This window comes from Ciconia boyciana, chromosome 1 (assembly GCF_034638445.1).
Source record: "Ciconia boyciana chromosome 1, ASM3463844v1, whole genome shotgun sequence".
NCBI classification, from domain to species: domain Eukaryota; kingdom Metazoa; phylum Chordata; class Aves; order Ciconiiformes; family Ciconiidae; genus Ciconia; species Ciconia boyciana.
Window position 1 is genome coordinate 153,515,287 of NC_132934.1, and position 16,193 is coordinate 153,531,479.

The 16,193-nt window shown below is 37.2% G+C and overlaps 1 protein-coding gene across 3 annotated transcripts in view; it reads right to left on the reverse strand.

Annotated features, from left to right (window-relative positions):
- Window positions 1–6,805: 6,805 nt before the first annotated feature.
- ATP11A (ATPase phospholipid transporting 11A) overlaps window positions 6,806–16,193 on the reverse strand; it is a 131,873-nt gene continuing 122,485 nt past the window's right edge. For 2 of the 3 annotated variants that reach the window (XM_072849852.1, XM_072849851.1), the window contains one exon: window positions 6,806–11,020. In XM_072849852.1, the coding sequence (XP_072705953.1) occupies window positions 10,763–11,020 (258 nt within the window). In that variant the 3' untranslated portion in view covers window positions 6,806–10,762. Of the gene's footprint in view, window positions 11,021–13,450; window positions 13,556–16,193 lie in introns of all 3 variants that reach the window. The other variant, XM_072849853.1, reaches the window with a different exon arrangement.

The following is a 16,193-nucleotide window of genomic DNA, read 5'->3' on the forward strand; positions in this document are numbered from 1 at the left end:
ACTGAGAATATTTTGTCTTCTTTTTCTTGGACATGGATGCAAAACATCCTTTGCCATGTATGTTTTCTTTTCCTCCTAGTTGATTTTTTTCTTGGCTTTCCCAAGAGTTTAAAAAAGAACTGAAATAGTTAATGGCATTCACTGTGCTTATATTTGGTACTGTTAGACAGTAAATAAATTTTTAATGTCTGACAAATACAATACATAGCAAAGGGCTTGGGCTGAATGTCATGATTAAAAATATGTTGTTGGTACTATTTGTTGTTCTTATTCTCAGTGTACCATCCAACAGAGAATCTTCTACTGGCTGTAATGGGAGTTTAGGTACCTGCATTGTATGCACACATCTGTAAGTGCCAGAACCTGAACCTCAAGCTTGGCTTCTTGGATCATATTTTGATGTTGAGTTGTTCAAATACTTAGCTCCCACTTAATTCCTGCCTTGGCTTATGCAGAGAGGAGACAGAGAGGGAGAGTGGAAAAGTTCCTGGGACTAGAAACATGGTGTGCTTTAGTCTGCAGTATGTAAGGAAGGGATTTCAAAGTCATAGTGTGCTGCTGTCTGTTCTGCAGGAAACCCAAACTGCAGATCAGAGTTTTGGACTGTGCACTGTGAAACAGCTAAACAGTGCACCATCGTAATGGTGAAGACTAATAGTCAAGGAAAGAAAGTGTTTGGGACTGGACAAAAATACGGACTTTCTTCAAAAATATTAGTAAGGCAGAGCATGTTAGTTTTGACTACATCCAGTGTGGTGGTAGAGAATAAATGGATTTGCAACCCACAAACCCTATTAGAAGAGAAGAGTGGTGTAACATGGCAGTAAGATGAAACGTCTGTGAAACAGTAATGTAAAAGATGAGTTGCAGGCAAATGTCCAAAATGGACAGTCATCAGATTGACAGGTCAATCCATGTGAGAAGATGACTGAACTCTACTGTGTATCAGTGAAATTTATTTTTATGCTACTATAATACTTTCCTAACTCCCAAGCCAACATATTTTAACATAGGTGATGAGAAGACAGACAAGAATATCATAGGTTCTATAGCTTAGTGCCTGGCAGCAGTGGTCTGGGCTTTGTTCCTTAAATCAGGAGGATTCCAAACATAGTGTCTTGGCTCAATACCTGGATATAAAATTAATTATGATAAATCAGAATAGTTAAGTGTGCACCTCTGGGAAAAGTTAGGGGAATGTAAATCTTCATAAACTGAAGCAGTTAAAAAGTTAATAGGTTGGTTGGATATTAACCTTATGAAAAGCATGAGTGTCTTCTAGAAACCAATTATTTACTGTTCTAAAATAGCAACAGCTCTTAAACAATGGGTAAGGGTGGAGACTTCTCGAATGAGCAGATTACTTGCCAGTGAAATTAAGATAATCTCTCAACTTTCTGTATTTCAATGTTCATACATATTTGGAAATAGGGAGTTGGCAGATGGTTCTCATGAACGACATCTGGAAATCTAAGATGCTGAAGCTGAGTGCATGAGTATTATTCAGATAGGCTACGATGGAAAGATTCATGGCCTCAGGATAGTGGCATATTGCCCAAAGTTAGTTGAAGGATATAATCATGATTGATACAGAGCCAGATCAGTATGAGGGAAATTTATCTCTCAGATATGGATAAGAATTTCCTTTGGGGGGAGGGTTAGAATTTAAATAGCCATTCCCTTTCTATGTTACCTTAAAATCTTTGGGTATATATGAAAATGGTCCTTTTCTCTTGTCTTACAAATACTATCACTCTCAAAAAAAATTCTCCCTGGAGACCGTCAAACATATGAGTGGTCAGGTAATTTGTCACTCAAGCCAAAATTGTAGGACACAGGTAGTTTGCAATAAACTCAGTGCATTAAAAATTCCTTTTTTCCAATACCTTCAAATAACAAATTTTTATAAGAAAAAAAAAATTTGAAAAAGCCCCATGAGACCATGTATCCTTTTCAAGCAACTAGCATAAACGGACTCAGTCGGGAGAGGGTTAATTTCCAAAACATGCACAATTTTAGCAGAGAAAAGGATGGATGATCTTATTTTGAGTCTTAATTTGTTTAGAAAGAGACTGGGGAAAAGCCACAGAAGTGTATGCAGGAGGAGGGTAAGAGAGAGAGTATCTCCCACCTGAAATTCAGACTGGGGGGTGGGTGGGGGACAGGTTGTGGCGTTTGGGTGCATGTGTTCAAATATTTCTTGGATAGAAGTGACCAAGGCAGTAACCACTGTGGTGGTGACCATATTGCTTCAGATCTGCTGGTTTGCCTGCTGAATGCTCCTCTGAGACAGCATGAAAAAGAGAGATCTTTCTTGTTACCACGTATGGGACTGTGCTTTGCTCAAACGTGGAGGGAATGGTTGCCTTCTTTCAGAATGAAGCATGGAGTGCTAAAACAGACTTCTGGGGGAAAGGGAGGTACCCCAGCATGTCAGGTACTAGAAAAGAGGCAAGAAAGGGGAGATGTAAACATATGTATGCCATTTGTTTCTTCTAGGGAGAACAAGAATTGAGCAGGCATTAAAGTTTGAAGCCCTAGTCAAACTCTTAGAATGGACAATTCTAAGTTACACACAGGTTGGTTTTTTTTTTTGCATGTGCACATTTTTTTACTTAACCAAATGTGTGTGCCCATCTGTCTGTGTATGTTCACTCTTTTTTAGCTTCCTCCTGCTAGCTGGTCAAAGCGGTTGCTATTCTCCAAATTCCCTCAAACTCTTTCTTATCCCTCAGTTGGCACATCAGACTGCATACAGTGCAGCATTGGCGTGGCCTCCCCTCGAGTACTGTGCACAGTTTTGGGCCTCACAATATAAGAAGGATGTGAAAATGTTAGAACGTGTCCAAAGGAAGGCAACAAAGATGGTGAGAAGACTAAAGAGCATGACTTATGAGGAGCATCTGAGGATACTTGGTTTGTTCAGCTTAGAGAAGAGGAGCCTGAGGGGTGACCTCATTGCTGTCTACAACTACCTCATGAGGTGGAGTGGAGAGGGAGGTGCCAATCTCTTCTCTCTGGTGTCTGATGATAGGACGTGAGGGAACTGCTTAAAGCTGCGTCAGGGGAAGTTCAGATTGGACATTAGAAAAAAGTTCTTCATGGAGAAGTTGGTCAAGCACTGGAACAAGCTCCCCAGGGAAGTGGTCATGGCCCCAAGCTTCTTGGCATTCAAGAAGCGTTTGGACAACACTCTTAGATCTATGGTTTAACTTTTAGGTTGCCCTGGGTGGAGTCAGGAGTCAGACTCGGTGATCCTTGTGGGTCCCTTCCAACTCAGGATATTTTATGATTCTATAGAAGGAAGGAGATCAGAGTAGATATTCTGAGATATGACTCAGGATATTCTATATGATTCTGTAGTAGAAAAGAGATCAGAGACCTCAAAAAGAAAAGACAACCTCAGTACTCTTGAAATGGCTGTAGTGGAACTTAGTAAATTTAGATCAGCTGACTTAACCAGCACTGGTACTATGATTTACAGAATCTTTTTAACTGCTGCATATTAAAAGCTCTTTGCTGCAATACCATGAATTCAACTTTTCTGTGCAGATGGCAGCAAAAGACTGTAAACTGTGTACAATAACAAAGATTTCAACTAAATAATCAGCTTTAGGAGTAAAATCTCATTTTAAGAAAAATGTTCTCCAAAGGTTTACCTTATGGTTGTACAGGGCATTTTAGCTGCTAGTAGAAGGTCCTGATACGACGCGAAACTAGAAGACCAAGATAATTTTAGGACGATGAGCAATGTGGCAGAGCAGCGGGTGAAATTGATCAGCTTTACCCTCATTTTAGTGTAAAGTGGTAATGCTGTGGATTTTTGTTCCCTTGTTTTGCTGTTTTCAGAACGGAAAACAGAAGTAACTGAAGAGAATACTTGTTGAGAAAGATAAAATCTCTTGTTTCTAGGCTGAGAACAAATACATAAACTTAAACCCCCTGAAAAAGTAGATTTTAAACGAAGTCCCAGAATTATCTCCAACAGCTGTAAGAGTTTGCAGTAAGCACCTACTATATTATACATAGACCAGCACTAGCTAGGAGTAAGATCATCTTGGACTCAAACCTGTTAGAAATGTTGTTCTGGACATGCACTACAATGGATGCAAGTTCACTTTCTGTGCAGCTGCTCTACTAAAGACCTAGTGAGGTTAGAGGGTATCAGGCAGCTGGGCATTTCCTGTAAGCACGCAGAAGTCCAGTGCCTCCAAGGAAGCTGGATTCCAAATCATCTGCTGTGGGCCTTATCCGAGAGGACGGAGAGAAGCCACTCATGTTGCAGTACAATCTACAATAGAAGGATCTTCAGCTTTTTTCCATCTGGACCACTTCCTTTCAGCACAATGATGCACAACCACTCCTTTTGGGCTTAACTAAGATGTAATTTGGACTTTCTAAGAAGACTCACTTAAAAGCCAAGTGAATCCCAGCCATTACCGAGCTGTATCCCTGCATCAGTGTTAAGCTTTCTGGTCTTGTGCCTGAAATCCCTTAGGAGGTGAGCTCTTTCTTTCTGGGCTATAATTTTATAAGAATAAAAGGGAACACGTTATGTCTTCATAGCTGGGAATAAACAATTAGACTTCAACCTAATGAATATTGACAACTTTCTCCAGCCATGCAGTTTATAGTCATCTTAGAAGCAAGCTGCTCAGCATATCCTAGAAGAATACTCTCCTAGGCTAGCTACTTGGTTGGAAGTATTTTCTGAAATAAAAGTCGACATACCACTTGATGGTCTTGAACCAGGATTTGTTTTCCTTCTTTTTGAAAGCTCAGTGTTTACTGGATTGCAAGATCTAGCTTTCAAACTTGGTTAACATTTCAGTGTGAAGTATCTTTACAAAATATGTTTAAAATCTCAAGGTAAGTGTTGATGTGCTTTTTGAACAACTATTAACATTGCTTTCCCTTTTAGGAACAAGAAGCATATCAGTTTTTCCCACAGTAAATAAGGAGACTGGATGTTAACAGTTCTTCCTGATACAATCTGAATAGGGAGTCTCTGAACCTAGTGGGACACTGCATCATATGTATTTTTAAAAGCTTAATGCACCATGAGATTTCTTAACCAAAATGAGTAACGGAAAACAACAACAAACCTTTTGGTGGTTTAAAATTGAATACTACTCCTGTTTGTCTCCTTTAAATGGAAAACAAACACTTAAATTATTAAGAGTCACCACTGTTAATTTACTGCAGACTCACCAGTTAAAAAAGAGCTGATCACACACTGTAATTTTCCAATAAACACACCTAAACTTATATGGGGGACATCAGGGGATAAACTATTGTGTATAATGAAATGAGTTAATGGCTATATTTGTTTTTATCCCTGTCCTATCACTTCACAGTGTAAATAAAGCCTTTGAATGGCCATGATTTTTGCTTTAGTGTGTAAATGAAATTAAGATGAAAAGACCTGTGAGTATGTGTAATGGAAACACACAAAGCCTTACTAGAATCGTCAAATACTATCTTTAAATTCCTGTAGAGTATCACCTGAGGAAATCAGGATATGCAGAAGACAAACCCAAGAAACTTCAGTCTGTCTCCAACCTATCTCACTTCATACCAAAACAACCTTCAGGAAAGATTTTGTACAGCAGTATTGCATATATTGCAGAAAAAAATGCAGTCTCATTGTAGAATATAAGAAACAGTTTTCAATTAATTCTACAATGTAACTTACTAAAAGAGCATAATTTAAGGAGCTAAAGGAAAACATAAGGTATTCAATTTAGAATACATTTCAGAAACCACTGACTTTCTATCCTTTTTTCCTTTAAATACAGAAACATATTTTTACATGCAAAATAAAGTTGTCTACTTATTTACGAGGTAATTTGTTCCTCTTGCTACTGTGTTCCTCCTGAAATCCATATGCATCATCACATTATTTTTTTCAAAAACAGTTTCAATTTAATATTTCTAATTGTAATTTGTGCATTTTTTCTTCATTACATGAAGAAAGGGCAAAAAATCTTCCATATTTACCTCTTCCCCTTAAACTACCTTCTCCAGAAGCTCATTCAGTAGAAACACAAAATTTCTTGCCATACAAAAGGAAGATGGGTACCATGCACTTGTATTGTTTGGATAAAAAGTTCATATAAATACAAACCCGTTACTCTAAAATCTGTATTATGGGAAGTACAAAATGAATATACAAACAAGGTGCCTAAGCATTCTACGTAGCCTCAGAGTGGAAGAGGACGGCACCTAACCTAATGCTCTGACTTGCTTTGTGGAGGCTGTCTAGGATCCCTTCAGTCTGACTGTGTCAATGTACTGTATAGTCTGTAACGGTTGTGAAACTACAGAAAGTCCCATAATATTGTACCGCCAAATGAAAGAAAACGATGGTATTTCTGTGCACTCAGCCTCTTTTGTAGGAATCTGTGAACGCTGCTACCAACTCAGATGGCAAAGCACATGGTTTTCTCTTTTAATTCCGTTTCTTTAAATTGCCAACATTGCAAAAGAAAGGAGAAATAGCTCTGGCCACCCCGCACAGCAGAACCGTAAGGAAGTCCAGATCTTCTCATGTGTAGCTTACAAGTTCAGTTTGGAAAGAACTTTAGCACTCAGCCAATCTGCGCAGGACGAACAAAGCTCTCCTGGACTGGTACCAGTTTCTATTAGCTTTGCAACAAAACCCCCCCACACCGCTCATGTTCCAGCTTTCTCTGAACTTCCCTTTTTGTTAGCTTGCTTTTTTAGCTGGCTACATATACTCTCTGAAAATAAATGTGACTACAACCATATTCAATAACAGAATCACACACTCATTCCATTTTCTGTTATCTACTTACATTTTATTACAGACTAATATGAAACCATCTCATATTCATACTAGAATTATTTTAATTACTCGTGAGCAAACTTAAACCAGTCTTGAATGTTTCTATTTATTGCAAGCAGATTCATGTCTCCTGCTTATATGTTCTCCATAAGGATCCAAAATGTGACTGAATATAAACAAGTTATATTTGGTTATCTACAGAAATAAAAGTTAAAAATAGCACTGAAAATAAATTTTACAGTAATGTATTCACACACTGTCTCTTCAAATCAAGTAAATGAAGTGGTATAGGATAATCTAAACATTAGATTTGAAGGCTGATTTATTTTCAAATAAATGCACCTATAATTGTACAATTAAAAATAAGTGTCAGTATTTGGTGCTGATGACTACAGACATCTTTAATGCACAGATAACTACCCCCCAGCCCCCATACAGCAACTTTCGCAGATTCTACTTTACATTAGATCATGAAAGGACATTTAAAATGCAATGTGTACATAGCACAGAATTTAAGTCAGAGACAACACAGATTGAAATTCTGTGAATTTTCATAAGGTAAAAAATTAAAGCTATATCAACTGATTTTTAGATTATTCTGCAAAGTAGAATCACATACTTCTTCACTTTCATAATACTTTCACAAATTTCCATTAAAGCTTTTTTAACAGAGACAGTAGCATGAGCACAATGAACCCACTGGCTTCCAAAAGAAAAGTAGTGCAGTTGCTCAATTAAGCTATTTTTTCCTTTTGTATTTGCAAGCCAGCTGGGTCAAGACAAACGGGCTAATGCAAGCAAGAAAGTAAATGGTAAGCTTTTACATTAAGTGGTTGAACAAACAATTATTGTACATGGTAAAACAAAATAGATCTTTTGCCACAAGCCACTGCAGGAATATATGAACTTCAGCGGCCGAAAAGCTTGAAATACTTTCTAAGTCTTCACATACATTTGGTTAGCGCTTACCAGTTTCAAGACATTTATAGAAGCAGTTATGGAGACACTATGCTGTTAAAGCTGCAAGAATTTAAACAAGGCAAGTTAGGAAGTTATATAGATTTTTATACTTTCCCCCTTTAATTCTTTTTTTTAAATACATAAAAATCTGTCTCTTTTCAGCATCCCATCCATAATAAAACACTAATTCATTTTGATCTAACTTCTACTTTTTCATCTTTGTATTGTCTGATCCATTTACAGCGAAACTCCAAGTTAACACCTGCTGCAGTGGACTAGGTTTGCATGGCAATAGTGACAGGGCCTGAAGCAAAAGCACATCAAGTGAAACCGAGTTGATGTTACATGCTTTTTCCATTAAACGGTCTATTTGAACAAACAAACAAACAGTACCAACTTTTAAAGGTAAAAGTATTGCTAAATCAAAGCAGAAACTTCCACTTAAATTCAAGCATTCTTTCTCCTCCAAAAAATGACATGTTTAACTAAAATTTCCCAAGCACGTATATAGGTGTTTCAGCCTGAGTAACGTTGTCAATAATTTCTAAGTGCTGGGCGACATGAAGTCTGCAATGAACTGCTTTGTTAGTAGGCAGAACAGGAATGCAGCATTTTCAAAAACATCACGCAAAAATCTCCTTATTTAAGGCTAAAAGATGGAACTCAGAAAAGTAAAAAAGCAGGAGGCTTTATAGAGTAAAAAAGCTAGCAGTAATAGTCTAGCACTGAAAGTACAGCACTCTAATCGTCGCTATCACAAATACCAACGAAATGTCAATAGTTTGGGTGAGACTGACGGAGCAATAGACCTATATTTCTAATTTGACATTCATTAGAATTTTAACATTCAGCCACAACTCCACTCTAAGATAAATTTAAGTGGCCAAAACTCATAGGTATAAAAAAAGCCTTCAAAACATATACTTAAAAAAAATAGAAATGGTGTGTTAACAAATGTATGCGTAAAACAGATTTATAAATAGCTACAGTATGAAAAATATTTCAGTGCAAAGGCAATTTTAAGATTTCTAAAAAATACATTACAAATAATTTGTTAACTACACACAAGAAATTTGTCACTGCTACTGGTATAAAATTTATACCCATATTAACTTTTTAAAAATATATACACCAGTGTTTTATGTAGGGGACAGTTCTAACTGACCAACATTCAAGTCTGCAATGGCAAGTATATGTACACACACCCACACCCACACACGTATGTATGTATTTCAAAATGTTACTGCTATGAGGACATTCTTTGAAACTTAAAAATGCTACATGTTAAATGGTAAAAATACTTTCATCTGTGGTGCTCACCATTAGACTTTTTAAAATTCTCTTATCTTTGGTATACTGAAAATTTCACAACTCACTTTACAATCTCTGCTTGTCCCAGGGCATTATAATAATATTTCAATGCTTGTTTCATGTGAAAATCACTTGGAATATTGTGAGGAACATTTCCTAGTAAGTTGATTTTTCTTTTATTAAAAAGTAAATTATTGAGTAAACTATTTTGCCTCTCTTTTTTTTTTAAACACAAAAAGGGAAATGGTTTTTCTCTGCCACCCTAGTCAATTCGAAAGCCAACTAACAATGTCTTGGCCAAGTCTTCCAATAAAGGTTGCAGCTCTGATTCCAAATATTTTGCTTTCACATTGAAATAAATTTTTAGCTAATGTCCTCCCAGAGGTATTTAATGACTATGGTTATTAACCAGTTCTAACCACCAGGCTGAAATTGACTGAAATCAGATTACTCCTTCAGATATTTTTGCACCCCAAAATAAAACACTGGACTAAAGAAACAAGACAAGGACACAGCTAATAGTTGAATTAGTGCAAGGTAACATAAAATGTAGCAGAGAAAACAGAAGTGCAAGTTGGCTGTCATTCTTAAAGTAATTCAAACTGAATCCTTGCAGTCAAACTAGTTTCTATATTGCAACTATGATTCAACTGTTAGTAAACAGCTGTGTGCCACCTCGTGGTTTGCTTGCAAAAGTTAACAGTTGTGCGCTTTGTAATACATCTACCAAGCCGATTAGCCAGTATTTAACCATACACACAAGAAAAAAATCAAATTTAAGAGGATGAATCCAGATGCTTATTTGGAAAAACAGCCTTTCTTCTTTTAAGGAAAAAACAGTGTCAGAAAAAGCTTAATATATAATACTTTCTGCCATGCGTATCTTACAGTCACGGGGATAGAAGTGGGAACACCGGGTAATCTGCATCTTTGACAAATTCACAAAGACCTTTTAGGCAAAATGCTTACATTCCGGTTTTCAGTAGATTTCAACATTGCTGATTTAACCTATTTAACAGCCAACTTGACTTCATATAGTGTGTACATACTCTACACAAGGATTGTTTTGCTTATCTTTCTATGGGGGAAAACCAACTGAAAACCAGACATAGCCCTGATTTGGCCACTTACAAGGAAGTGAACGTTAGAGAGTGTTTCTTGAAAGCAGATTTGCACAGAGGAAACACCAGTTTGTTCTACAAAAAGAGCAAAGAAAGAAAAAGGACAGAGGAAAATCAGAAACAGCACTTGTTAAATATGCTTTAGGAGACTTTCATTGGAGATAACTGAGGTCATTGCTTCTGGCTGAAAATTAAAACTGTTGATCTCAAAATGTAGGTCACTGACTGAAACGATACACTTCAAGTAACAAAGAAAATGACTAAAGATGACAGAAGCAGTAAATGCACAAAAGTCTTGTCACAGGATGAAGAGAATTTTTAGTGCTACCAGTCTCACAGTACCAGACTGTGCAGATTGTTCATTGCTCCCATAGTTCAAAACATAAAAAGAGGCCTATTGGCCTGGAAGGGTTCATACTTCTAGCTCTTGATCCTGTTTGTCTGAACATTACCTCAGACAGCAAAAGCCACATATAGTTTAATATATTTCTGTGACATGTTTGTTTCCTGAAAAAAGAAATAAACAAAACCACAGTTTTTAAAGGCTTGACTTGGTGTTCTGTCATACAGATGTTTCCAAACCTGACCCACTGTAGCGGTAGCCTGCACTGGAACGGCAATGCTTATTTGAATAGCCAAAGACAGATGGAAGTACTGAATAATCAACGCCTCTCCAGTGCGTAAACATCATTTTTTTAGAATGAGAATTAGACCTTCTTGCTGGGGAATTGCTGCAGTCACTGCTCCTGTATCTTGGGCTTTTCAGACAGGCAAGAGGTGTGAATTCCGAGACGTGCTCCCGACAGTGCCTCGATGCATTCTGTTAGAAGGACAAAACCCAAATACACAGTAAATAGATTATTTCAGAGCTAAAAGTCTACACTTGTGTTCTTTCATAGGGCCACTGTGCCCTTCGTATGATAATACCTTTCACTAGATCACCACTCTGGCTATTTGTTTCATGTAAAGGTATAACCCCTCATGTTGTTGAGCAATCAGCCACTTTCAACGTGATTAGTTTTATATTAAGACCTACAGAACCAGGCATAATTTTACATAGAATCTCTAAACCTGACAATGGGCTCTTTAGAGAACAGATGAGGACACAGAGGACTGCTTTCAAGTTGAATTGTTTTAAATCAGGTTTATATTTCATTTTGCAATCTCTCCGGGCACATCTTTTTATCTCTGAGCTTTTTTAGTCAGAATTTCTTACAGGGAATTTTAAGACAGAACAGATTCAAGTACTTCGCCCCATACTTCCAAAGAGAGGGAATTCTTTACAGTCGGTTTGGGCTAATAGATGAAAGTTCCAGAGGTTTAATGCACTTGCTTTGTACTTCTAAGCAGTATCTGATTTTGGACTTGCTTAGGTTACATGTAGCATCCAGACAGGCAATTTATGCTACACATCACAATACTATCTTGGTCTAATTGTCCATTAAAATTTATCTGTACCACATAATCACTCCACACTCTGGCAGAATTGGCACTTCCACTCAGGAAATACTCAGGACTACAGTAACACCAAGGTGGCATGACAAGACCCTGGAAGATGTGCACAAACTAAAAGAAAAAAAAGAAGCACAGCACTTTCCCCAATGAGTTTATCTCACTCTACTCACTAAATGCACATATAATTTCCAGGTATAGAGGTATGGAGGTTATGTGACAGTATTTAAGATATAAATGCATTATAAGCATGATTCAAATCAATGTTATAAATCACTCTCTCCATGAATACTATATAAACCAGTTAATCCTTTATTCTTAATCATCCCCTTCCTCCTTCCCTGTTAACATCAACACAGTAGCAAAAGGGATGAAATCGCAAAATAAATATTAATGATGTAGCTTATAGACGTTTGAGATTTAATATCACACTTTTAACGCCAATCACAAGCTGGAAACACTACTCTTGCATAACCAAGAGCAATTGGAAAGCTCTCTTACAACAGTTACTCTTGGAAAAGTCAGCAAACTATACCAAACTGCTCACTAACAGGGAGGCCTGGATTCTTTTAAACACACATATAGACCAAATACCAACATTAATACAGGAAAATGTAGATAATCAGGTAACAGATCAGCAGACTTTGTTTTGGAAATGTCAGAGGGAGTAGTCATACACTGTACGGTAACTTTTTCCTATTCTTCCAGCTAGAAAGTGAAGTATTTCAGTTACCATACATATTTCTAAAAATAAAATGATTCTTTTTCTGCACATAGCTCCAAGGCAAGCACTTTCCATCTGCCATGCCTGAAGCTACTCAAGAAAGCTGGGGTTTTCTACTACTACTAGTCTAGCAGTCATTAAAAGTAAACCAAAAGCACCCCTCAACTACCTTTAAGCCCTACAGCCCACACCAGCACATTACATTGCATTTGTCCTCTTCACATATTGGTACTTTGCACCTTCACTTAGTTCCTCACATGCTGCTTCTGGGGTCAGGAGAGCATGAAGGGACTGGAGCAGACACGGCAGCCAAGTGGGAATGTATCTGAGTAAAAAGTGTGCCTTCTTACTTATACATGTTAGAGGGATGGCAAGGAGATGATGTAAAGCAGAGAACTTCATTCTGCTGCCCTAATGTTTTGAGGATTTAGGAGCTCACCACTCATGCTGCTGTCTCAGGTATTTGGCAAGACTACCACGCTTCTCTCTTGATCTGAGGCAGTGATATAGCAGTGCACTGGTCTATACAGAACACATTACTATGGTAAATACTGTCAGACATACAGCCCCAGTCTCCTGACCCAAGGTCCTATTCACAAGTAACTCACTTCCATTTGTGTGGTTATCTTCCTGTTTTACTGTCTGCATTTGGTCTATATATGTATTCAAGAGCATGAGAGATGATGGACAAACCGCTAATGTGTGAGAATTACTTGTGACTTTATGTATTCTACACCACGGTGTAATGTGAGTACACTCTGCAATAACGACTGCAGTTCTTATGGAAGACGTGTCACACAACACCTATACATAACACAATGTATTTATAGGGCTTTAATATGGGTATATTGATTCATTGTTTTGCCTTAGGTGAGTAAGTGTCTGAGACAAAAAGATCTTACCTGTGGCATGGAACATCTCTTGCAAAAACTAGGCTCTCCAAGTAAAACATAATGATTTTGTATCAATATTGATACAGTACATCAAAAACTCTGGAGGAAACAGTTGATTTGTAAATAGCACAGTTCACCAATAGAAATTAATTCAAACTGGCAACACATACAGTACTGTTACCTAGCTTTGATCTAATTATGGCTCGGAAGCTGAAAGATTTCCTTCAAGAAGTGGCCCATCGCTGTTCGCCAGTGCATTTAGGGCTGTTTTATGTCTCATACTCTTCTGCAAGGATGAGGAAAAACAGTGAGACTCTTGCTGAATACAAGATGGAAATGTGAATGAATTTGGTACAAATGTAACTATTGTAGCAAAGTCCTGTAAAAGTGACAGATTTTCTGATAGATTTAAAAAGGAAAGGTTATCCACTGTAAAACAAGGTTTCTGTTTCTTGATCCTGAGCTTAATCCTTTCAGCCACTCTGAGGATGTTTTTTAATTCTGTTTCAAACTCCGTTAAAAATACTTAATTACTCTCAAAAGCACTTAAACTGTACCACGGCTAAGTACTATGGGCTGTGTGTCCTGCCCCCTAACAATAACCTATACTGAATGGGAGAGGTCCCCGTGATACGATGAGGCCAAATCGATTCCAAATGAAGGAGTGGACGTCCTGCTTCACTACTCCCCAGAACAACTGGTACACTGAAGGGAGCGCTACAAACGGAGGCGGTGGGGCCAGCGGTAACGAAGGCTGACGTACAGCTTAGTCATTACGCCATGGGGAGAGAGGGCAGGGGAGTTACCAAGGTAACTTCTTCCATAGGATGCAAATATTGCAACAGCAAGATCCATTTCTTTGTTTTCCATAGAACAGGAGCCCAACACATGACAAAGGCAACAGTTTGCTGGGGACCGGTTTTCTAAGAGCCCTGTGCAGTTGTTCAACAGCAGCTAAGCCCATTGAGGAACAGAAGAATGACGAATCCCCACAGAGGCTCCCCCAGGCAAGAGTACCACTTTGGGTTTCCCCAAGCGCAGCAAAGGGTAGAGATCTCGTAACGAGGCTGACGGGCCAATCTTGTGACTGAAGTGAAAGTGAAGTAAAAAACCATCAGTCAGAAGCAAAGAGAAAAAGAAAAATATGTCTTAAAAAGGGATGAAAGCACAGAAGTTATTTACAGCTCAGAATCAAAACACCTGGCATTTCAGCTACAAAATATTTGGGATTGCTGAAACACTGTCAATCAAAGTGACAATTATAAAAATGAAAAGAGGATAATTTAAAGCTAATTTCTATTTTCCTTAACAGAGCTGCCGAGCTTCTATTATTAATGAAAGAAGAATAAAGAAAAAGGAAATATAATCAATTAATGTAGATTTGATATATTTAAAAAATACCCAACTGCTTTTTAAAAGTAAAGCTGAAAGAAACCTCACAGCTGCACAATTTCCAGTTAAAGCACAAAATTCAGCTTGCTTCATTGAGCCTAAAAGTCACTGGGACATGTATGAGACATGAGCAGATTTTGACCGAAATTACCAAAAGACAACAGATTCCTCCAAAGCTTTTGCAGAATTAATGTTTTAGCCCAAGAAAGACAACAGTTCATACGTGTGTGTGTATATATATATAAATGTACATGCACATAAATATACACATATACTTGTATGTACATATATGTGTGTGTATACACACATACATACATACATATATATGTGTGTGTGTATATATATATAACTGAAAAGTGCTCTCAAAAAACCTCAGAGCTAGATCTGGAATGTTTAAAAACCTCTGAATGATAATGATGGTAAACAATCACCCACCACAAACTGGAGTGACTCAAATAATTGAAAAATTTAGAAGCATAAGAATTGCTTCAAAGGCTTTATGCAATCTTACTGCCTGAGAAGAACTAATTTAGTCACCTGGGAGGTGGCTGCTAGTCCTATGTTAATCTTTTCAACTGTTCCAGAAGCCCTTTTATTACAAAGAAAGTAATATAGCTTATTGTTATGCAGTAAGTTTAAAAATAATTAGTTAAAAACTCAGTTCAAACCAACCCTAAGGCACTTAAAAGCCAATTTTAGCCAGAATTTTCAATAGTGAAAAGAACTTTGTATATTTTCCCTGTGACTTACATAATTACAGTCAATTTTATTGACTGTACCTTCTTGAAGGGGGAAAGAAAGAGGAAATGTATTTTTAATCTTAACCAGTTAAGAAATAAAGATATAAAATCTGCAGTGAAAACCAACAGTCTCGTAATATTAAGTCAAAAGGAGTTTTCTTGCAGACTGTAGGGAAGCCAAGATTTACTAGCATTTCTTCTACTTTTATATTCAGTTAAATGTCATATACTTCTGGATCTTGATTGGTTTTCTTTCTAGAAAGAGCACAGAATTTCATAAAATGGAATATAAAGAGAGCTCAGTTTCAAAATGCATGCTGGAAATAACTCATTAAAAAAAAAGTTGGATTTTCTTCTATCACAGTAGAGCAGATATATTAATATATTCCAAAGATTGCTTAAATGACTTCCAGTACTACGTTTTCTGTATTACGCTAGTAACATCAGCATAATCAGAATTATCACTTCTTTCTGTGGCAACTATTCCATTTACTCAGGTACAATGCAAGCATGACATGCATTCACCTACAGATAGACCAATGATTAAAATGAGGATCTAAGAATCCTAGATTCTTGAGGCAGAAACATTATGTAAAATTCAGTAACAACAGTGACAAAAATGATAATGACAGTGACAGATTGTGACAACAATTCACACAGTCTTTGAGATAAACAAACAGAAGAAGGAAAAAAACTATACTAAAAAGTATTCTTCTTCAAAATATAGTTGACGTGAGTCAGGAATGGAGATAATGAGTATGGTAAATAACTTCTGATGATAAACTTTTTACT